The 23,775-nt window shown below is 39.0% G+C and overlaps 2 protein-coding genes across 2 annotated transcripts in view; one reads left to right on the top strand and one right to left on the bottom strand.

Annotated features, from left to right (window-relative positions):
• Nucleotides 1–20,400, top strand: part of Corin (corin, serine peptidase) — a 174,417-nt gene extending 154,017 nt beyond the window's left edge. Inside the window, exons 17-22 of the mRNA XM_035453040.1 lie at nucleotides 2,031–2,144; nucleotides 4,566–4,615; nucleotides 4,761–4,935; nucleotides 14,601–14,872; nucleotides 17,344–17,477; nucleotides 18,613–20,400. Of these exons, the coding sequence (XP_035308931.1) occupies nucleotides 2,031–2,144; nucleotides 4,566–4,615; nucleotides 4,761–4,935; nucleotides 14,601–14,872; nucleotides 17,344–17,477; nucleotides 18,613–18,807 (940 nt within the window). The 3' untranslated portion in view covers nucleotides 18,808–20,400. The remainder of the gene's footprint in view (nucleotides 1–2,030; nucleotides 2,145–4,565; nucleotides 4,616–4,760; nucleotides 4,936–14,600; nucleotides 14,873–17,343; nucleotides 17,478–18,612) is intronic.
• Nucleotides 16,253–23,775, bottom strand: part of Atp10d (ATPase phospholipid transporting 10D (putative)) — a 103,035-nt gene continuing 95,512 nt past the window's right edge. The window contains 2 exon segments of the mRNA XM_027390841.2: nucleotides 16,253–20,613; nucleotides 23,014–23,316. Coding sequence (XP_027246642.2) covers nucleotides 20,295–20,613; nucleotides 23,014–23,316 — 622 coding nt within the window. The 3' untranslated portion in view covers nucleotides 16,253–20,294.

Raw genomic sequence — 23,775 nt, 5'->3', positions numbered from 1 at the left:
GGACTGTGTAGATTCCTAATGTCACGGCATAGCAATCATTTGAAATAAAATATTCCAGTTAATGACCCTAGGCAAACAATTTATCTGCAGTCCCCTTCTTCTTCGGAACACACTTCCCTTCCTTCTCATTCTCTTGTTCACTATCCACTTATCCCTGGGAGACAAATGAGTGCTAACATTTTTAAACAGGACCTTCTCTTCTTGGCTGAGGTGAAGGTATATTAATCAAAACCAGATGAAAGTGCCTCACTCCCAGACTCTTGTGAGCTGTATGGAGATACTTAAAAGTTCTTCAGCAAGTTTTGTTTTAGTCGGAACTTCTTTCCTTTTTGGTTACAATATTGATTGGATGTTTGGTTTATAGCTATGAGGAAGCTAGTCACCTGACCTAAAGAAAAGTCAGTTGAGAAGGAGAAAACCACTACTTTATCTTCCTCCCTCCCTAGATGCAAAAGGAAATGGACGTGTGTAAGTTCTTGCTGTCCTCCAGAGTCTATTGTCCTATGCAAGTGTGTAAGCTCTTGCTATTCTCTTGATGTCTAGGTACAGGGGCCTTGTCTTTTGGAAACATACTCATTTGCATTCTTAAAGTAAGCAAGGCCAGTTATAACAGGATCATGGGGCACTGGTAACTTCTAGCTTTAAACAATGATAAAAATAAGCTGAAAAATGATCAGCATTTTCTTTAAAACCAAAACAAGGGGCTGTCAATAAAATGATTTAGTTAAAATGCTTGAGTCTCATATATCAAAAAGGCAAAGGCATGCCCCAAAATGTCTTCTTTAACTAAGTTATCAAAAAAGATATGGGAGTTTCCAACAGAATATCCAAGTGTTTAGTCATGAGACCTGTGAATTCATTATGATTATCAGTGAGCCCTGTGTATCCGCTGAATCTTCTTAGTAACAAGCTATAGGCGGCATTACCAGTGTTATTCAGTTTTGTGCATGAGAAACATCTCAAGTGTTTCAGAATGCATGGACAACTAATTTTTACAATAAAACTCTCTTCTCCTTAATGATGGGTTTCTCAAACTTTCCATTTGATGTAGTAGATAATTGCTTTTTTGTTGGAAGTTTGAGAGTGAATGATAAGGAACACAACGTGTGATACTTTGTGGGCCTTTTCCCAAAGTAACTAACGGGTCTGGTCCTTTAGATATGAATCACCTGAGGGAAAAACTAATTAAATCAAAAAGGATGGGGTTTTGTATAAAGACCTAAATTCTTCGATACCTAAGGTTTTAAATATTAAAAAACAATGGAAGCATCTTAATTAGTGAAACTGAATAATACAACCACTGGAAAGTGTCTGTGAAAACTGAGTGAGAATATACAGAACATGATGAAATTACACCAATACATTTTCTAAGTCCTTCTTAATTTTCAGTGCATGAAGTTTTGTGATATATTGGGGAAAATCCACTTACAATTGTTTTTGGGTTTTGGAAACAGGGTTTCTCTGTGTAGCCCTCGTTGTCCTGGAACTCACTCTGTAGAATAGGCTGGCCTCGAACTCAAGAGATCTGCCTGCTTCTGTCCCGTAAGTGCTGAGACTAAAGATGTGCATCACCACTGCCCAGCCCACTTACAATTTTAAAATATATAAGTAGTATTTGGCCTTTGATTTTTCTGTACTTCAGGGCCTAGTTATATTTCAGGATTATAATGAAGAAGAAAGACAGAAAAAAAAGATAAACTTCATTGTTTACTTTTGATTTCTGCTTTTAGGTTTTGGAAGTTTTAACTTTTAGACATTAGAATTGTAACACCCCATGGTGTTCAAATGTCAACAGAGAAAAATGACTAAAGTAGCTGCAGTAATTTGTTATTGCCTATGTATACTTTTACTAACTCCCTCCCCATTTGCTAATCATGGTCTATTCCAAATTCTCCTGAATGAATTTCTTTTCTTGAAACATTGATTTTCAATGTGATATATACTTAAAACAAATGAGAACTAAATAACAATAACACCTGTAGAAAGAGCATTATACTTGGAATATTTACCTAGCATTTGCCTTGTATCAGAGAACCATCTGTGACTGAACGGACACAAGGACAGGCAGGGCAGCACTGGCTGAGCTTGCACTCGAGCTGGGAGAATCTCAATGGGACCACCTTGCAGAAGCTGCTGGTGCACAGGTAAGAACAGCTCCATAGCAACCATGTGTATGCACATTATGGAGCAAGGGCTGATCAAGGGCACTTCCTCCATGTTTAACACAAAAACACTCAGATAGCTTTCAGTAAATAACTTTCACAGAACATCTGTTAATCTTTACATTTCAACATTTATTTCCTCTTCATAGATAGGATTAATTTTGACAAGTTTCATATTTAATTGGAACTACTGGAACCATTATGTGAGGGGAAGAACTTCAGATCTAATCTTAAGTCTCAAGATGTCTTGTTTTGAAATGAACTCTCATAACTGCATTCCCTACAGATACTGTGTTGGACTAGTTAACAGGAGAAATTAAGCAATAGTGTTAAAAAGTTAGAGCTTGAGAAAATAATAAACACAAAGTAAAACTGAGGTCATGAAACCTTGAAAGTCTTCTCCTCTTAACTGATGACATACTAAACAAGTTCGTCTCCTTTGATTATTGAGGCCACAGAGGAATGTTTTCATTTTTGTACTGAGCATGTGAGAGTATATGCACGTAAGTGCAGGTGCTCACGCATGAGGCCAGAGGATGTCAGGTTCCCAGACCTCCGAGTAACAGGCCTCCTGATGTCAATTCTGAGTACAGAACTCAGGTCCTCAGCAAAAGAGTGCTACATACATTCAGCTGCCAAGCCACCTATCCACCCTCCTCCTTTTTAAATGATTTATTTTGATTTTTAATAAGAACATTTTGGGGGTCCTGAGGCTCAAAGCTAACGTTTTATACATGCTGGGCAATTACTCTTCCACTGAGCTATATTCCCAAGGAATGATGTCTTCTTGGATACTTACTACATTACAAGTAACTAGTCAGGTTGTCTTATCTAGACTGATTCATGAATTCCTTACAATAAACTCCTGAATTATGATTATGGAGCCCTTGCTCCATAATGTGCATACACATGGTTGCTTATTTTAATAGCTGAGGAAAGTGTGGGTTAGATTTAAGGATATTTAAACCACTATGTCAAAGATCATAGCCTGCATAGAGTAAGTGATGGTAAGCTCAAGTTAATTTATCTGACTACAAAGCATAATTTCTAGGTACATCACATCTTAAGAACCCTAAAGAAGAAACTAAAGGTGGCTTTTCACCCATCATAAAATCTTAAGTTTTTCTCATTGGTCAAATTTAACCCCCAGATTTCTTAATACTTTGTCAAATGAAATACTTTCTCCAAACCAATGACCTAAATATTTCAACACAACGATGTTCCTCTAAGCTGGGTGTGGTAAAAGCCCTTCAGGTCAAATAAATGAATAAATAACCATCCACTTTGAGGTTTTGTAGACCTGGCTCACTAACTAAATGAGATATTATGTAACAAGTTTGCTACAAGGAGTGGGGTGGGTAATCTTTATGAGTCTCTACCCAAAAGCCATAATTTTAAAAAATACAATAATTCATAACTCATTTTTGAGTGTCATTTTCATACTATATCCAGGGCTAGTCTCAGAAAGGTTATAGATGTAAATGAAAGGAAAGAAAGATTTGATCCCAAGGAATATATATCAGTTGAGTACATTTCCAGATTTGAAGGCAGTGTCTAACATCATTTCAGATATCAAGGGTACAAGGCTTAGAGTCCTAGCTCAGTTGATAAAGTGCCTGCTGTCTAAACACAAAGGCCTGAACTTCGAGCCCTGGCATTAATGCTAAAAAGATCTGGAAGTGTACATAATTTCAGTACAGGGAGATGGAGACAGGAGAATCCCCAGGGCTTGCTGGGTAGATGCTCTAGCCAAATCAGTGAGCTCTAAGTTTAATAATAGATCCTGTCTAAAAGATGTTGTGAATGACTAAGGAAGACACAAACCAAAAATGGCCACTAGCCTCTACATACTAAGCACACATGTACACACACAAAAATACATACAAATGCATGCTATACCCCTTGGGATTATATAGAATAAATTCAAGCTCACTTTTTTCCTGTCACGTCTTCTACAGTTTAACCTTGGCAGTCTGGGAAATATGTTTTTCTAGTCTAAGTATCCTATTCCTTTATTTTCTTATATCCTAGAGATATAAAGCAATATTTTATTCCTCTCAGCCTGTATCTCAGGTTTTTTGGGGGGCATGGAGCATATATCTGACATGTTCATCCTTCACCATAGATTCTATCAAATAAGATGATGTAAATTCATGATAGGAATTTTTTTTCCACAAATGTCACACCTTGTTATGATATCAAATAAATAAGTAGTGTGCATTCTCCCATTGAAGGCTCTGACTATACCTGTGTCCTGAGAAGTCTTGCAGCAAGACAACTGTGCTCAGAGAGTTTGAAACTCCCCTGATAGTGGACCCTGTATTGCCTGACTTTGATAACATGCTTCAGGTAAACAGTAAGCATATAACTTAATATTATAACATTTTATGTTTCCAAACCTAGGCAGTCCTGTCCAAGCCGAAGTAAGATTTCCCTTCTGTGTACTAAGCAAGGTGAGATTGGTGGTATATCATGGGACGTGACATTAATTTAACTGTGCTGGCACCTGGGAAACAGGAACATTTATGCATGACAACCAGAGCTCAGAATCTAGTTGGGTCTGGTGAATCATGGTCTGTGATTTCTGCTCCTTGTTAGACTGCGGTCACCGTCCTGCTGCACGAATGAACAAGAGGATCCTTGGAGGTCGGACTAGTCGTCCTGGGAGGTGGCCCTGGCAATGCTCTCTGCAGAGTGAACCCAGTGGACACATCTGTGGCTGTGTCCTCATTGCCAAGAAGTGGGTTCTAACAGTCGCCCACTGCTTTGAGGGGTAAGCTGCACTCTTCCGTTTTACTTTTCTCTGGGTCTTATCATTTTGTTGCTTGGAAAGTCTTGGTGGTGTATGTAACTCCATGAAGTCATTTCAGTGCAATTATCATAGCCACTCTTTCCCGGGTCTTTACATGTGGAGATCTTTCTGCCCTTTTTATCTTCTGCTCACTAATGGCGAGTGGCTATATGGTGCTTAGAATGTATGTGCTCAGGAGGGAGGAGGAAAATGAAGAAGTTCAGAGGACAGATCCCCAAGCCCAGTTCAGCCTCTGTTCTGGACATCTTAAGTGTATTTTACACATATGAATACACATGGAAATGGTTTGTTTGGAAACTGCATGAGGTTTAAATGAACAACTAGTAGGTAGTTTTGGAAGTAGAATTAAAGGTATAATATTTGTGTTAGGTTTCTCAAAGACACAGAACCAGCACTTTGTCCCAATAATATCTTCCTCACAAGCTTTGTGTGGGCCAGAAGTGAGGTAATCTACTTAAAACCTTAGGAACCATGCCCGGAAGCAACTAGTAAGACTAAAAATGTGTATGTATCTTTAAAAAGGTACTGCTGTAAACATACATTGTACATTTCTCCCTGCCAGTGTGGTCTGAGTATGCTTGCATTTCTTGCAGTCATTATTTAGCCCCTCCCATACTTCCTTTCTGTTACTTCCTTACCATTCTAAATGCAAGTAACCCTTGTTACAGCATGGTGAACACTTCTCCGTGACCCCGTTGTCCACATGGTGCCGTTGTTGATTTCCACAATTTGAAATGACGCTTTGTACATTGCTAATGTTCTTCTCTTTTGGAAATATAACATGGGCATCCCTCTAGGTCACTTCTTGTAGCACTATTGCATTCTTTTGGAAGCTAAGCACTATTCTGTATAGGCATATGAATTTTCTACTAGTCTTCAGTTGATGAATATTTGAGATACTTTCAATTTGCTATTATTATAACAATGCTGTGGGGGAAAGCTCCTTCTTATGCAAAGCTAGTCTCTACCTTTAGAGTTATTGTCTCTCACTGGTCATTGTTGTAGTTCACAGGTAAGACTGTTGATTGCGTCCCTCCTTTAGAAGTTTTCATGTCACTTCCTGACATTACAAAAGCTAATCTTTCAAATAATACCCAGCTCAAAGCCCTTTGAATATGTCTCAAGTACATGGTCCTCCACCTCTGGGGAGTAGCCAAGGGCAATAGAAATAGCCTATGAAGTTTTGGGAGTATCTTGGATAGCCCCAACCAACAAAGATGACAGATAGTTAAACATGCATTCTTAGTATTTGACAAATGATGATAAAATGAAAAAAAATGTGATAAATTTGATCACTCCATTGGGAAAAAATAATACATAAGTATCAAAAGTACCTTCTCTTGAGAATTTTCATATGTTAGACCCAGAATGATTGGAAGCTCCACGAGTATGTCTAGAAATACACTATGATGGTATTGCTTTAGAAGAGGCCAGATGTTTCCAGATGTCTTTTCCAGTTCTGATTTGTAGCCCACAGCAAGCAGAAGGTTACTCCAGCCAAGCACATCCATCACTGGTGATTGCCTAAATGAATCCACGGCTCTTCAAGGGAGCAACGCTCCTAATGTGCTTGCTTATTAATCCAAGTTTACGGGCTGCTCTTGCTGTTTCCACATGTGATATCAAAGTTTCTCCTGCACTGGAGGACCCATACAGTGAGGAGGGAAGCTTGCAAGCCATGTGTTTATAATTAATGACTTAAAAATGTTACCAAAAACCTTGCAGAAATTTTGTGGAATACAAAATGTAACAAGTGTCAAGAGGGGCCTGTTCATCTATACAAGGCTAGGGATTGCCCAACTTCAAACAAGCGCTTGCTTGACTGTGTACTCATAACCTAATTCTGTTTTATGGTCTCTCCAGTGGCACTGCAGGCTTTTCAGAACTTTTAATTGTCAGGCATATTCTCTGCTGGGGCCATCAGTTGCTGCAATTATTGGGATTTACTTCATATCCTGATCCCATACTCTGGCACGGCATAACATGATCCATCTGTGGGCCTTTTCATCCTGTCTCTTTTAATTATATTGGTGGGAACGGAAAGACAATTTGCTTTGCATTTCCACGGAGAGGTATTTAAAATTACCAAATAGAAATTAAAACAATGAGATAATAAGTTGACCAGATCAAGCCCCATATGCCCCAATACCAATTCAACTTAAAAGTTTATAAGGAGGAAAAAAAGAGAAACTTTGGCATTCAGTGGTAACTTAACAGGCTATTCTCTCCCCTGCTTCACCCTTGAAAAACTAAAGCATGAACTTCCTGGGCCAGCTCATCAGTGATTAATGATCAAAGCTTCTAATTCCTTCCCAGGAAGCTTGGATGCAAGGCAGCATGTCCACAACCTTTAACCCTGTCATGTCTCTTGTGTCTTGATTTCTACCACCCCAGCCATCCCAGAATTTTGGCTGTATGTCTGCATCTCTGCCCATATTACCTAGTGTTCGTTCTCTCCCCTCAACATTTATGGTCCCATAGGTCCAAAAGAACATCTGTTTTGGAACTTCAGCATTTTCATCCTTGGATCTTTATGCCGGATAAAAGCAGGAAGATCTCCAAGGTGAAGAGCACACTTTGTAATTTTTTTCATGTTCTTAAGAACAGAAACTGAACACTATACTCAAAAAGAGAGAGAAAAGAAGATGATGATGATTTGTGCCATGTCTGACTTTCAACATCAATTGGAGCTTTTATAATCCCCGAGGATCTTTCCATCTAACTCTAGGAAACTCCTCTTATTTGTCACAGAACAAACCATGTCCTTAATGTAACAACTCTCCTGGTCTGACAGCTTTATAATTCACCCAGAAAGGGAATTACTGATGGCTGTGTTGTGTCCTCATGATTACCCCTTCATCATGGTGTTTATGAACTAGGTCAGTCACTCACAATTTTTCCATTTCATCTTCTGGCACGATTTGATACATTCCCATCAGTAAAAATATTCACAAACACAGAATTTCTCAGTTTTGGACTCATACTTCCCTTGTGGTACTATTCTCAATATGATTGAAGTGTAAGCAAATGTGGTTTTAAAAACTTCTTGGTGACTGCAATCTGGATCCATGCTCCCCACTGTTCTGTCTCTTATAGAGATATTTCAATCTTCTCTCCACAACAAAAGAAGAAGTCTATAAAGTAGTTGACCTGAATTACCAATTACCAATTACCATAGTCTCTGGAACTTGTAACACTAACCGCTTCCCTTCTACTTTTGATTAAAAGAAACTTTAGTCAAATTAAGTTTGGCAAAGTTTAGTCAGAAAAAGAATGGTTGTGCATTGGTAAACCTTCAGAACCAGAAGAAATAGAAACTTACTGTTTCGGGTGTTATCACTTCCTTTTCCAGTATGCCACACCTGGGACAGAAAAGTTGACCATTGTTGGAGAACATCATACACCCAGTTGCTAACTGATCTCATGTCAAATGTGTGATGCCGAGCCTCAAATGAGCATCTAACTAATGCAATGGATACTTTTATAGTAAAGCCTTTTTTCACCCCAAGATATAGTAATTATTTGACAGCTTTTGTCTCAACAAGTCCCCATTATTAATAGCGATCTCACCGCATATATCATGAATAATATAGATATCATTCTGCCATATCATTTATCTTGTCTTATCCCTAGTTCCAAAAATTTCCTAATATCTTTGGCCATTTTTCCTGTTTTGTGTTTGGTTGTGGTGGGTGATGTGCCTCTTCCGGTTAGCTGTTCCTTTTTAGTTTTTCATAGACTTTACTCCTGACAGTATCATTCTACTCTGATAAGTTTCTCCCTGGGGCTGGACAGTTCCTTTCACATCTGTGCCTTAACCTCACTGACATAAAAGCCCCTCTCTTTACTTTTTCTTTTTTGTTTGTTTGTTTTGTTTTGTTTTTTGTTTTTGGAGACAGGGTTTCTCTGTGTAGCTTTGGAGCCTATCCTGGCACTCACTCTGGAGACCAGGCTGGCCTTGAACTCAGAGAGATCTACCTGCCTCTGCCTCCCGAGTGCTGGATTAAAGGCGTGTGCCACCAACGCCTGGCCTTTACTTCTATCTTCAACTATTGCTCCATTTTGATCACTGTTCATTGGAGGACTCCTAAAATGTCTGCTATAGTTACCCTTTCCAGTTAAGAAATGATGCTTACTGGAACTTGGTAACACTGTCCACCTTGTCGAATCCCACTAGTGGGTTTTCAGTTTTAGCCCACTGGAATCTCCCTTACCATCTACTCACTGTATCCTTCTTGGAATAACTTTCTCTTTGTTTGTTCTAGAACAGTGAAAAATCTCTTGGCTTTCATCCTGTTTTCGTGACTTACTGTTTTCTTTTTCCAGCTTCTCCTATTTTGGGACCACTGAATGTTCCAAGGCTTACTGCCTGGCTTTCTTATCTGTCTTCAGTTACTGATCCAATTTTATGCCATATTCCAGCAAATATGAATGTTGGGTATTATCATATTTAAATATCAAGTATTAAATATCAAGTATTCATATTTAAATATCAAGTATTCTTAATGGTAGGAAATTAATTTCAAATTTGTATTTCCTGCCCATCCTACCTTTCCTCCCAATCAACTACCATTACCATCTACTACTACTACTACTACTACTACACACACACACACACACACACACACACACACACACACACACACACTTACTGCTTAGAAAAGATGTCCACTGAAGTGCAATGAAGACCCTACTGTACATGGCTATTGATTCCTCTTGTCTTTCAACGATCAGCCAGTGGGTCAGTAGTCTCTCATCAACTCTTCCCAAATACTGAACTGTTCAATATTTCAGTGTAGTAAGCACGCACATATTCAATCACACAGAAGATGAATTTTATGCATATCATCTGCAAATCATTTTTGAATGGAGAGGTGGAAGCAGGGAGAGTTATCGGCAGAAAGCTCTGCTTGGATTTAGTTATATCTATTAACATGAAATGAGCTGTAACAGACAGCACTTTTCACGGAGGAGCCATTTCCATTTCCTACATTTTTCTTTTGAAACAAACTCCTACTCATTTTATGGCTAAGACTTTCGATAATTGCTGTCGTTTCATACTATTCTATTCTAGACTCCAATTTCACAGTGCTCAGATCCATATGTACTTAAATATTAACTATTTTGATATTTCTTCCTTTCCCCCATTTACTGTGATCACTTATGATGGTAGAATACAGAGAGTGAATGCTAATATTTCTACTTAGCTGTGTTAGTTTTGGGAGTTTGTGGATACATTATAATGCCTGCATTTTCCTTCCTTCTTTCTTTCCTATTTTCCTTCCTGTCTTCCTTTCTTCCTCTTTTCCTTCCTTCCATTCTCCATTCTGTTTTCCTTCACTTCTCAAAAATCCTCTCAAATATAGTTACTAAAGGACACACATGCACACGCACACGCACGTGAGCACTTATGCCCTTCTGTTAATATTTCTGGGCCCTTGCCTTACAGAGCTATGAACTTTCTGTAGACTTATGTGACTTTCCATTAAGTATTCCCATATACTTCTCATTTTACATTTGCTTGAAATGGTCTCTCAGTGGTCTGGAACTTGCCAAGTAGTGTAGGCTGACTTACCAGCAGGCTCCAGAGATCTGTCTTGTCTTCCCCCTCCCAGTTGAGTTTAGAAATGCACATGACCACTCTTTTTCCTGGTGTGAGTTCTGGGAACCTAATTCAGATCCTTGTGCTTACAAAGCAAGCACTTTTATATCAGAGCAATCCTCTCAGCTCCTGGATCCAGAGAACCTTGGCATAAATATCACTAAAGATGATACAGTTCTCTTTGATGCGAGGTTGGCATCCAAATGGGAAGGAGTCTTCTTTATGTTGTGGATTTTAAGGCCATATCCTTGTCTCTTTGTATTGTGATTTCCCCCTTTAACTTTATAACTATGTGCTGTTTGTCACTGGGCATCCATGTAGCCTAGGACTCTTCCCCCTATCGTCTTCCTTCTAGAGACAGGGCTGCCCATGCCCTCGTTCCTGACTCTTTTTTCCTCTAGCACATGCTCAGTGTGTTTCATGTCATGGTAAACATACTGAGTAAACATTTACCATGGCATGAAAAATGACTTGTTGACATAATGAAATCAGTCCACCATTCATACACTTCTTCTTAACTTCAGAAACTACTTTCTGCTTTCTCGGTTCTCTTCTTCCACAGCTATGGAGGAAGAACATTAAGAAGCACTTCACATTTCATATCATATGCATAACAAAACAGAAAGGGATAATTTTGTCTACCTTTTCCCTTTCTCGCTCTTGGTGGATATTAATGTGGTGAGAATGCTAGACTGTGTATCAAGACTCCTGAAAGTAACTTAATAACAGTTTTTGGTTTTATTGACCCCCAAGTTTTAATTTAATTTTAAATTAACCCCAATATAATCAATTAAGTACTGAATTTTAATGTTATTTCATTTTATTACAAATAATTAAGAATGGTCAATTATTTTAAATATTGCTTATGTCTTAAGCAGAAGGTGAACTGTTGTAATAACTAGAGCTATTAAGAATGTTCAATTACTTTAAATATTGCTTATGACTTAATCAGAGGGTGAACTGTTGTAATAACTAGAGCTAAGTTGTGGTTCTGAGATAAGAAGCTTCCATTGAAGCAATTAATAAAATATTCTGAAATAATATTGTTGACTTCAGATGTCTCAAACAATAAAGTTCAATGTATATGTGGCATTTCCTCAATGGCCATGTAGACTTACTCCTGTAAACTAGGGAAAACAAGTAACAAAAGGCTGGAGAAAGGGAGGAAAGATGAAAGGAGGGACGTGTGCACTTTAAGTGACAGCGTTATGTAATGAAACATAATTTTATAACATTATTTTGCCATGCCAGGGACATGGCACTTCCTCCAACTTATTATAGTCATTTCATGAATTAGCCATTTCCACTCATAATTTGTATAGGCAGAGGTCATGCCTTTCTTGCTTGTTGTAATCTCTAACATAACGCTTGACCTAGAAAAATTACAATTTATTGAATCCATGACATCATTTTTGTAGGCTTGACATTATTTTTTTAAAACAAATTGTGAAAGTACAGAATGTGTGACTGTGTACAGCTGTTTAGTGAAGTTTGAGCCAAAGATCTAATGGTACTGAAATAAGCTTGAATGTTGGAGCCAGGAGATCCTGCCCCATGTTGATTTCCTATCAAGTGATATAGTGGAGATGTGTAAAGAATTGGTACTTCAATATCTCTCCAAATGATTCCATGTTTACCCTAGCATAACAGATGACTGGTCTACATGATGAGATCAATCTACTATAACTGATTTGACCAGAAGCTGCAAGTGAGGAAGCATGGTACAACGGCTAGTTCTTTGTACCATAGTATAAGAGAGTGCCCACAAAATGAATAACCTCTTAACACTATTATCCAACAAATATTCAAAACTCTGACTGTAGTCTACTCTGGACAACAAGGGTCTGTAAAAGTAGGAGAGCATGAAGCGATTAAAAGAGACTTTGTTTACATGTTCAGAGTCTATTAATAATGCTTTAAAATAATTTAGACTAAGTGCTTATTAGAACCCATTATTTGCCTTGTCCCACACATAGATGTAGCAATAGGACCAATAAGGTCCCCATTATACTAGGGATCTAAAATGTGCCCCCTCTTTTGATTATTTATTTATTTTTGTCAACTTGACACAAACTAGTGTTATCTTGAAAGAGGGCCTACTTCAGTTGAGAAGATTCCTCCATCAGATTGCCTGGAGAGCATTTTCTCAATGATTGATGTGGGAGGGCCCAGTCCACTGTGGGCAGAGCCACCCCAGGCAGGTGGCCCAGAGTTGTATAAGAAAATGAGCCGAGCAATTCATGGAGAGCAAACTAGTAAGCAGTGTTCCTTTGTGGCTTCTGTTTCAATTCCTGCCTTCAGGTTCCTGCTTTGGCTTCCTTCTTTCAATGAACCCAGAATTTAAGGCCAACAAACTCTCTCCTCCCCAAATTGATTTTTGTCATGTTCCCTATCACAGCAACTAGACTAATTAAGACATCCACTAGGCTCATACTTTGAACATTTATACTCCAGCTGGTGGTACTATATTGGAAGGCTGTGAACTCATTAGGAGTTAGGGGCTAGAAGTAGATGGGCCTTTGAAAGTTATAACCTGGCCTCTGGTTGTACCTTTGCTTTCACTTTCTGAGCTGCCATAATGTGAGGGGCTTTACCATACACACCTTCCCTATCACAGTGGACTGAAATCCTCTGAAGCCATGAACCAAAATAAATTTTTCTCCATTTAAGCCATGCTTGTGGTATGGTCACAGCTATGTGAAAGCACTAACATAGTTCTTGTTTTCACTGATATAAAACTCTGTGGGGTAGGAGAGGGCAAGACAGAGTAGACAGATCTATTAATTTAAAATGTCATTGATAACCATCAGAACCATGAGAACCGTGAGAAGGAAATTAAAGCATGTTCATGAGCAGAGAACAATAGAGAAGGTAGACTAGCATGGTGCAGGGTGTACAGTAAAAGTAGGAGTGAGGAGGACTCTCTGATGCCTGCAATGTTGGCTTTACAAGAGAAATGATTCAGTCACTGGTGATAGGAAGCATTTGATTACTGAAAATAAATTCTGAATGCTTAAACATCACCAATCATGTGGATGACACTTGACCCATCTTGGTCATTATCAAACACCCAAGTGAATGTGTTTAATAGACAATTGGATCAAGCTTGTGATTCAGGTCAGAGAATTAGCTCATGATATACACTTAGGAGTCACCAGAGTAAGGTTTATTTAAAACCATGGGGTTATATGAAATTATCAAGGGAGTGTGGAGTGCACAGAGAATGGGGAGGAAGTGACCCAGAGCATGTCAATATTGACATCAAGAGTGTGGGCAAAGAACCCAGAAGAAAAGAAAGGTAGGCAGGGGGCAGTGAGCAACATATGAGGTGGGGGGAGGGAATTCTAAAGAGTAATAAGACCTGTAAACTTGGGGAGAAAGTTAATTTTAAGGTAAAATTGTCTGAAATACTGATGATAAATGCTCTCCTAAAATGGAACCTGAGATTTACCATTGGGGTTTGAAAGTGGTCATTTTAAACTCTGACTTTGAAATTTGAAATTTGCAAATAGCTGCCCTGAAGACTTGACACTTCCCTGAGGTGTTTGTTCTTCCTTGGAATGGCCTCTTAGTCTTGACCCCCCCCCATTCTCCTTTCTCAACCCCTCCCACCCCTGCTCCTCTTTCTCTTAATTTTAAATTGCCATTCTTATGCTATGAAACAGTTAACTGGCCCTAAGACCAAACAAGTTCTATTTTCAAGAATACCCTATTCAAGAAGGCTGAGTGCTTGTTACCAAAATTGCAATGATACATGGGAGATTAGCATGGCCCTACACTAAGATGATGATTGGAGAAGCAGTCCATATTTAAAAAAAAAATAAAGAAATAACGAAGTCTGAGCTTTGCATCCTCACATTATAATACTCAGCTATTTATTTCTTGGGCCATTGTGTGACCACTTCTTATGTGAATATATTAGAGGATTGGCTTGGGACTAGCCATTGTTTATAGTAAAAAAATACTTTTAAAAGCATGTTCAATCAAAGCAGGTAGACTTGAAGGTACTCTTGAATTGTTTTAGGAGAGAGGATGCTGATATTTGGAAGGTGGTATTTGGCATAAACAACCTGGACCATCCATCAGTCTTCATGCAGACCCGCTTTGTGAAAACCATCCTGCTACATCCCCGTTATAATCGAGCGGTGGTGGACTATGACATCAGCGTGGTGGAGCTGAGCGATGACATCCATGAGACAAGCTACATCAGACCTGTTTGCTTACCCAGCCCAGAGGAGTTTCTGGAACCAGATACATACTGCTACATCACAGGCTGGGGCCACATGGGTAACAAAAGTAAGCCAGGGTCATCGGCAATGCAAATTGCCCTTTCAGCTCATAATGGAAAAGCACTAGGCTTCCTTCTAGGCTTTGGCTACCATTTCCCATTTTACTTGTACATCACAGTCACACAGGGTAAATGCTTTGACTGTGTTATGTTCTTTCTTCCTTCTAAGCCAGTTGTAAGCATTAAGAACCCGTCATAACACATAAACCTGCCTACCTGAAAAGAAAATGTAAACCCCCTTCCCCACATCTCTGACTCTTTCTCCAGGGAGCTACTACCAATGTTTTGGACCTTCTATGCAAGGTGAACTGACAGACATCCCTGCTAGAGAGAGCAATGGTTTGGGCTATCTCTTGGCAGAATTTCCCAGAGGTTGTGTGGAATAACTAGGCAATTCCATTTCTGCAGTCAAGTTACACGATCACATTTTCAATTCTGTAGTTGATTTGTTCTTATCTACATATATAGTATTTCCTTTTTAAAAATTTATTTATTTATTTTTATTTTATTCTTTTATTAGTTCAAATTAGGAACAAGCTTGCTTCACATGTCAATCCCTTCTCCCTCTCCCTCTCCCTCCCCTCCCCCCAACATCCCACCTGCCCCTAGCCATCCCCCCTCCACTCCCCAGGCAGGGTAAGGCCCTCAAAAGGGGCTCCCCAAAGTCTACCACATCATCCTGGGCCAGGCCTAGGCCCTTCCCCATGTGTCCAGGCCAAGAGAGCATCCCTTCACAAGGAATGGGCTCTCAAAATCCCTTCTTTTTTTTTTTTTTAAGACCTTACATATTTAATACAGTGCGTTATCCCTGTACAAATGGAAAAAAATTAAGTTCAACATTTCTAAACCAATATGACTGTTATAGTATATCCTTCTATAAAGAAATGTGATGCATAGCTTACTATTTAAATTGCTTAAATTTGATTTTATAACAAGTGATTTGAACACAAAACACATAGAAATGAATTCTCTTTTAACCACTTACTCTCAATCTCCCTAAAGGACATTTGCATGTAGTTTGACCTATTTAAAGTTTAGAATAAGAACTGAGCCAATAAAATAGTTGCATCAGATGCAGGAGTAGGCCATGCTTTTCAGAACTGGCCTCCTCGCATCTTGATATTAACCATAGGAACACCAATGTAAAAGAACTTGTTTTCTCATTGAAATTTAGTCAGATTTTTTGAGTTGGTTCTTTTCTGTATGACAAGAAAAATGATGAGAAGGAAGTGTTTATAGACATCAATGACTCAAGAAAATCTTCTGTAAGCATCTTGAAGGCAGTGTTGCCTTACAATGCCACACATGTTGCTTTTTAAAAACTACGGTTAATACTGTATTGAAATGAGAAATATGTACTTCATAGAGTCTCTATTTGTGTTCTTCGCAAAATATCTATATAAACTTATAGTAATAGGGTACCATAGAGCTTAAACAGCAGTTAGGAAATAGCGTGAACACCAGACAATGGACTTCATTCAGGAAGATCCAGTTGGCCTCAGCTGTTCTAGTCTCTTGCCTTCCACAAAAGGCACATAAACACATAGGATTGTTACACTGAGGAAAGGCATTTGTGGTCCAGAAGATGCTGATGGTATGTGCCTCACCTACCCTAGTGTGAGCCATGCTGGCTGCTGTCTCATTATCATTATCATTCTGATGACTTGTTAAACTTCTACTATATCACATTTATTTTTCCCCAAATGTTGAGTATTAATTATTAGCACTGCTTGTCCATTGCTTCTTCAAAGAACAGTCTGTATGATTTTCAGGATTTATGAGGTTTTGCTTGAAGACAACTACTATTATTCTTGAAAAACTTTAAGCAAGACAGAAATCATATATTCTGCCTATTGTAAAAAGAAATGATATCATCCGTTTCAAGTCTTTCTAACATAGCCTCTAGGAGTAAAGGTTCAACATCAGAACAATGGCCACAGGGGCACATGTGAGGTGGGCCTCTCCCTATGAGGGTTAGCAGGTTTTCTCTGATCCTAGAGAGCATGACAGATATGCTGAGCTCTGTCTTGTTTTTCCCCTTTTCATTGTTAAAGTTGTTTTTCCATAGCATATGACAAGGGGGAAACAATTTCAACACTTCTGCCACACTAGACAGATAAGGAGTTTCACTAGATGATTGCTATTGAAAGCTTTTAATCAAACAACTGGGTTTCAAACTAGTCTTTGCCTTGAGATGGTTTTTTTTTTTTTTAAAACAGGGTTTCTCTGTATAGCCCTGGCTGTTCCAGAACTCACTCTGTAGATCAGGTTGTCCTTGAACTCACAGAGATCTGCCTGCCTCTGCCCCCTGAGTGCTGGGATTAAAGGTGTGCACCACTACCAGTAGGTTTGAAGATGATATTTAAGGGGAAAGAAATGGTTCTCGGTATATGAAAATATTCCTGTAATATTGTTCATTTTGTATTTTGAGTAACTTTTATGCTTTTGTGCATTTTATGTTTCCTCTTTTCAAATGCAGTGCCCTTTAAGCTGCAGGAGGGAGAAGTCCGCATTATTCCTCTGGAGCGGTGCCAGTCCTATTTTGACATGAAGACCATCACCAGTCGGATGATATGTGCTGGCTACGAGTCTGGCACCGTAGACTCATGCATGGTAAGTTGCCTTCTGACTATGCCAGCAATCAGAATTCATTGCGACTTTGGTGTGCTTGCATAGCTCATTATAAGCCATGCATGGTCCCTCAGGAACTTTAGTGAAAATTGTTCACTGCCAGGAGGACAGTTGTGTTGGTGCATCTCCTTTGATCATTGTGGTAGCTACGTACGACAAGACTAATTATGAGGGGCAAGTGGAAACCATAGCTTTAAATTCACTGCCTTAAGCATTAGGCAGACACCAGAGGGCATTGCCAGGTATAATCATGAAGACATTAGGATATACACTGGCACCCCAGCTCCCATAGTGTGTGGAAGAATTTGTCTCTAATGTGACCTCCCTGGCATTGCTTAACATCTGGTGGCCCTCATTTGATTACCAGCCTGTCAAATGTCACTGCCTCCAACCTCAGGATGCATGGCCATAGCAATCTGCAAAGTGTGCCTCTTAGCAGTGTAGTGAAGTGTTTCTACTTCAATGTAACATTCATCAGCTATTGTGCTGAACTGTCTCTGGGGTTCAAATAGGTGAGCGCACAAAGAAGCTGACAAGGGAGGAGCAGGTGGTGGGTTTTCTGTGATATTGTTCTGTTGTTTTGGAGTGATCAGGGCTGCTCCTCAGATTTTAGAATTAAACAGATAAACCATGCTTGTCCTTAGCCCTACATAATTAAAGTGCATTTGTGATGGTTCACTTTAGAACATTTTGCACAACTGATTAATGGGGTGGCGGGCAGGTGTTTTGATTCCATTTTGGGTAATTTTTACTTTTATAAGATCAATCCAATTTAAAGAATAAAATGTTTTGGGATAATTAGTTTGGATACATCAAGGTTTGTGTGACATTTTGTTACATGCAGGAAGCAACTAAGAGACTTCAGGTCTCGTGAAAAGAACAAAAATCACTTTAGAAACTACATCTATCCCTTTTCAGCTCAGAATCCATCGTGTTTATTGGAAAGTTTTATTTATTCAGTGGGAAGCAGATACTATTCTAGCCTTACAGTGGAAAACTTTGTTGACATTTTCCAACTCAGTTAAGCTGATTTGGACTTTATTGTACCCTTAAGATGATAACCCTGTCGCTCGATCTCTAAAATCCCATGTCTAACATCTGTTGCTATTTCTTTCAGGGAGACAGTGGTGGGCCTCTGGTTTGTGAGCGACCCGGAGGACAGTGGACATTATTTGGTTTAACTTCGTGGGGCTCTGTCTGCTTTTCCAAAGTTCTGGGGCCTGGGGTGTATAGCAACGTGTCTTACTTTGTTGAATGGATCGAAAGACAAATATATATCCAGACCTTTTTCCAAAAGGAATTTCAAGGATGATCAGAGACTCAGCCAGAAACCCACACCAACAGTCCTCTTGACCATGAAAAGTGCCCTGCTGAGAGCTGCACGAATGGGCTATTCATGGACAGGGCGCTCAACATGCACTGCAAGACCTCTGGTTTGCATCACATCTGTTTTACGCTGCCTTTTATTTTTTTCAACTTTTATCATTCATTCATTTCATGAATTCTTTTAAAAGCACAGAGCAAAGTAGGTTTTGTTCTTTCCCTAGGATAACTTTGGATGTAGTATGGAATTATCAGCTCCATAGGGACAACATTTGGAGCTCTATAGTAACAAGTTATAGGAAGTTGTTTTTCATAGTATCACAAGAAATACATGGAGACACACTGCTGGATCTTGTCCAAACACAGTGGCTAAGGGGGCAGATTTCAGAACTGACCTTGCAGACTGGCTTTTAATTCATAAAAAAGCCACGATAATGTACATGCTTATTTTATTTACCAGATTCTTCTAAATAATTTGGAGAAATTATGAAAGTAAAAAGACCCACAGTATATTGCTCTAGATAGTTGAAACTGCAAGACACACAGAATGTAAAATTCTCTAGCCATCAAAACTGATACTTTGAAGTATAATTCTACCCTTCCTGCATTCAAACTGAAATTGTAATTTCATAGAAAATCTCCATAGAACTTTTGCCATTACTGGGGATTTTCAATGTATGTCATTTAGATGACAGAGATTTCAACAACTAGGTCAATTCTTGTGCAAATATTTTGTTTGCCTATGTGAAATGAATGAGAACCTTCTTCACTTTGGAGATGAGAGACAGAGAGAGAGAGAGAGAGAGAGAGAGAGAGAGAGAGAGAGAGAGAGAGAGAGAGATTAAATGGTACCCCACCCCCAATTAAATCTGAAAATTGGTTTTCCTGTGTTCACCCAAATCAGAAATGCCACAGAAATATATTTCAAAGCATGGCAAAATGTTGCATGGAACAAAACATTTTGAAATTTCCCCTTAATGATGTCTAACATCTAGTGTTGCCATTTTGCCTCACTGAGAATTAAAACAAAAATTTAAAGTTGTTTTTAAGCACTGGGCCACTTTACGCAAATCAATTTCTGAAGCAATTAGTGGCTAAAAGTATTTTTTTCCACTAAAAAGCTTCAGAAACACAAACCTTCATACACACCTAATTGAATTAGTCAGACATCAACTAATGTAACATCCAAATGCCTTTTTGAACAAGTAGGATGCACTACTAAACTTCACCAGCAACCAGACTGCCTCAGCATTCCAAACAGGGACTACCTGCAATTTTATATGTGTATTTTGTACTCTTTTTCTATGTGTCAATAAGAGTTCATATCCAAAAAGTTGTTTCAGCCCTTATTTTCCATGTTTATTCATCTCTCGTCCTGAAACTTGTTACAAGGAGTGTGTAGCACTTGTACTGTGTTTACCACTGTATGAAGGTTTAAGGTCATTGGACAGTTTTGTTATAATTGTTGGCACACGGTTAATGAAAAAAAATTAGCTTTGACAGACTTATATTCAGTAAAATGTACTTGTTAGACTTATTTTGAATAATTTTGCATACAATAAAATGATAATTTCTTTCTTGAGGAATATGGATGGAATATCGATACCAAGTTTCAGGAAAGTGGCTCTCTGTCTGATAACACAGTGGCGCCCAGTTTCCTGTCAGCCAAAATGTACATAGTGTGTAACTCACTCTCACAGGAACTTGCTCTTTTAGACTAGTAACAGCTTCATCTCTAGTCTTATGCGTTGCTAATAGTATCAATCGTTCCTGGAGTACCCGAAGAACGCCAACCCTGCAAGAGAACACCAGTCTTCAATGTTCATAGTGTATTTTTGCAAGTGTTCCTACTCTTCAGAAACCTTTTATAATAAAAATTATATACCAGGCCATTTATTATTAGTTTTCTTGGATTCCTCAAAATTTGGTGAAATATTCTAAATATGTGAATACAATACACCACACTATCTTTGCTAATTTTGCATAAAATAGTTATTCACTTGTAAATTCAACCTTTTGAAAGGTTTACAAAGATCTGAATCTCCTTAGCCTAGGGGTCAGGTGTTTTTCATAAGTTTTTAAATTTAAAAAAAAGTTAATTACTAAGTAATTAAATGTGGCAATACTTTTGTAGGAATATACACAAATTATTGCATCAGGTGTATAAGTAGCTTCAGATTTTCCAATGCATTGAGTTTGCACTTAATTTATGAACAAAGATGGGAGGGTTTTTCTAGTTGCAGATGTAAGGTTATAGTCTCATGACATAAGCATTCAATGCTTTCCTATATCTTTGCTTTCTTTTGGCCAGATAATTCACATCTTGAAAATGACCTTCTTCTTACTCTGTTTTGGCATATTCCTTCAATCTTTAGATTAAAACCTTTCATATGCATACGAGCATCTCTTTAATGTTTATTTGGGAAATGGTGATCTCAAGGAATGAATTCCAGTTGCTATGGGGATGATGAATGATCTGATATCAAGTGATTTCCCCCCCCCCCATAGACAAAGAGATCTAAAAAGCATTCTGGCAAAGGCATGCCTTAGGGTTTTCCTCCTCAGCTCTGGCACCAATTACAGTTAGATTTAGGGAGGAGTTACACGAGTGATGACAGCTTTCAATGAACATGATTTATTAAATAATTTATTTTAAAAAATCTTAGGGAAGTAGAAGGCAACTTCCATTAGCCACATGATAGTGTCATAGTTCCAAAATCAGTCTATATAAAAAAAGACCATTTAAGAATAACAGGAAGGTACAGAAATTGACTAGGACAGTGCAAGCAGGCAGCAGGTAGGCCCTGAGAATAAGTTTGCTGTAGACATTGACTTTTAGCATAGAGATTCATGAAGGGAATTCCACATGACTGGTAGGTGACAGCTTTCAGATGAATACAGAAGTTTTAAAAGACTTCAACAAGAGCACACGATCTCACAGTGGCAAATTGACTCACCTGGTGTAAACTAAGTACTAAATGAAGCCAGCATCCATGATTTGTCACAGCAGAATACTTGCTACAGACATTTCTACCCTTAAGTATGTTAATTTTCTAAGAGCCTCGGGATTCCCACTGAGCATAACCTGTGTCAGTCTCAACCCCTATCTCATTCTGTAGAGGCTACAGCAAAGACAAGTTGCTGAGCACTGTTAGAACGATGAACTCTCAGAGGGTATCTAGGAGACTGTTTTGAAGATGATTGTCTCATGCTGGTGTGGGATCATCAGTTTTGGAACTCAGGAAGTTGCTCACAGTCTGTAGGCTCTGCTGATTGTGTTTCATGACCTATTTGTCTGTTTCCTGATTGACAACACCTGCACATGGGGAGCTCACATGTCTTCTCTTAGCAGTGAACAGAGCACAAGGCAGCCTCGGGGTGTTGGAAACACTCGACCTCTTCTTTCCCTTCCCTACGAAGGCTCTACTTCAGCACCATGCTGAACTGAGCAGAAGGAGCTGCTAAACACCTTCAGCCGGGGACCAAAGGCTTCTTCTCAAGGAGAACAAAAGGTCTTGGGAATTTTTCTTTAAATTAATGAGTTTTCCTAATAAAGCAGGTTTTTTGTTTGGTTGGTTCATTTTGGTTTTTTTGAGACAGGGTTTCTCTGAGTAACAGCCTTGGCTGTTCTGGAAGAAATAGCTCTGTAGCCCAGGCTGGACTTGAACTCAGAGATCGGTCTGCCTCTGCCTTCCAAAAGCTGGGATCAAAGGTATGTTTCACCATCCAGCTATATAATGAACCAGTCTTTAAAGTACTTTTTTGTTTCTTAAATTAAAATTCATATTGGATTTCACTTAAAGCATTCTCCAAATGCATGAGACTTACCTATAAAATAAGTATATTTCAAATGAATTCACTGGATAAGGCTTGCATTTATAAGACAATTAAAATTCCTTTTAAAAACCTAAAAAAATTCATAAAAGCAACATATGATCCTGAATTAAATATTTCCCTTCCTTATATTCTGCTGAGGTCAAACACTATCCCTTGCTTACAAATGTGCACACAGGTATAAATTGCAGAGATGGTACTGGCTTTTCCATGCCTAGCAAAGTGTTGATATCTCGTGTACAAAAACACAAGTGATCCTCACTGTTGAGAGACATATCCTCTGAATCCTTCCAAGTGTGAAAGTTTCTTGCAACTCTAAGCAGGGTATCCTGTGTTCTTAACATGCTGAGAGCTCAGTCACCTTTGAGACACCTGTTCAGAGTAGTCAACGTCTAGCACGGTCTCACATGTAGGTAAGTCTTCTTGTTCAACAGCACAGGCTGTCACTGATCTCACGGGAAGGGCAGCAGAAAGGCCAGCCTCGGGTCTTCCTGACTTGGCAGCTGATTGGCCGGCATAGTTAGATGCCATTTGGGTAATCTTTGCAGTCCCTCTCCATTTCTTGAGAGCTTCTGCCCTCTCCTCTGGAGCTAGTCTGTCCAAGTACGTGGCTCTCAGAACTGGAGATGGGAACAGGGATCCTTGAAGAACTCGGTATAGAAACCTGGGTTACAAAGAGCACCACGGAATTACCTTCACTTCCATTGCATCGTGGGACCCATTGAAATATTAACCAGTTTAAAAAAAAAGTAAGAGTCTGGCAGGCACTTGGCTTCTGAGAGAGGAAGGTAAGTAAGGTATAAGATGAAGATTAAAATAATATTAAACCTGGGGCTGGAGAGATGGCTCAGAGGACAAGAGCACTGACTGGCAGCTCTTCCAGAGGTTCTGAGCTCTATTCCCAGCAACCACATGGTGGCTCACAATCATCTGTAATGAGATCTGGTGCCCTCTTCTGATCTGCCGGCATACATGCATGCAGAATGCTGTGTACATAATAAATAAATAAACCTAAAAAAATTAAACCTGGACTGGGGGTGAGCCTCTATAATTCCAACACTTGGAAGGTTAAATTAGAAAGATAGTCATGAATTCAAAGCCAGCTTAAACTTGACAGTGGGAT

This window comes from Cricetulus griseus (genome assembly GCF_003668045.3).
Source record: "Cricetulus griseus strain 17A/GY chromosome 1 unlocalized genomic scaffold, alternate assembly CriGri-PICRH-1.0 chr1_1, whole genome shotgun sequence".
NCBI classification, from domain to species: Eukaryota; Metazoa; Chordata; class Mammalia; order Rodentia; family Cricetidae; genus Cricetulus; species Cricetulus griseus.
Note: the sequence above shows the minus strand (reverse complement) of the source record. Positions and strands in the feature narration are given on the sequence as shown.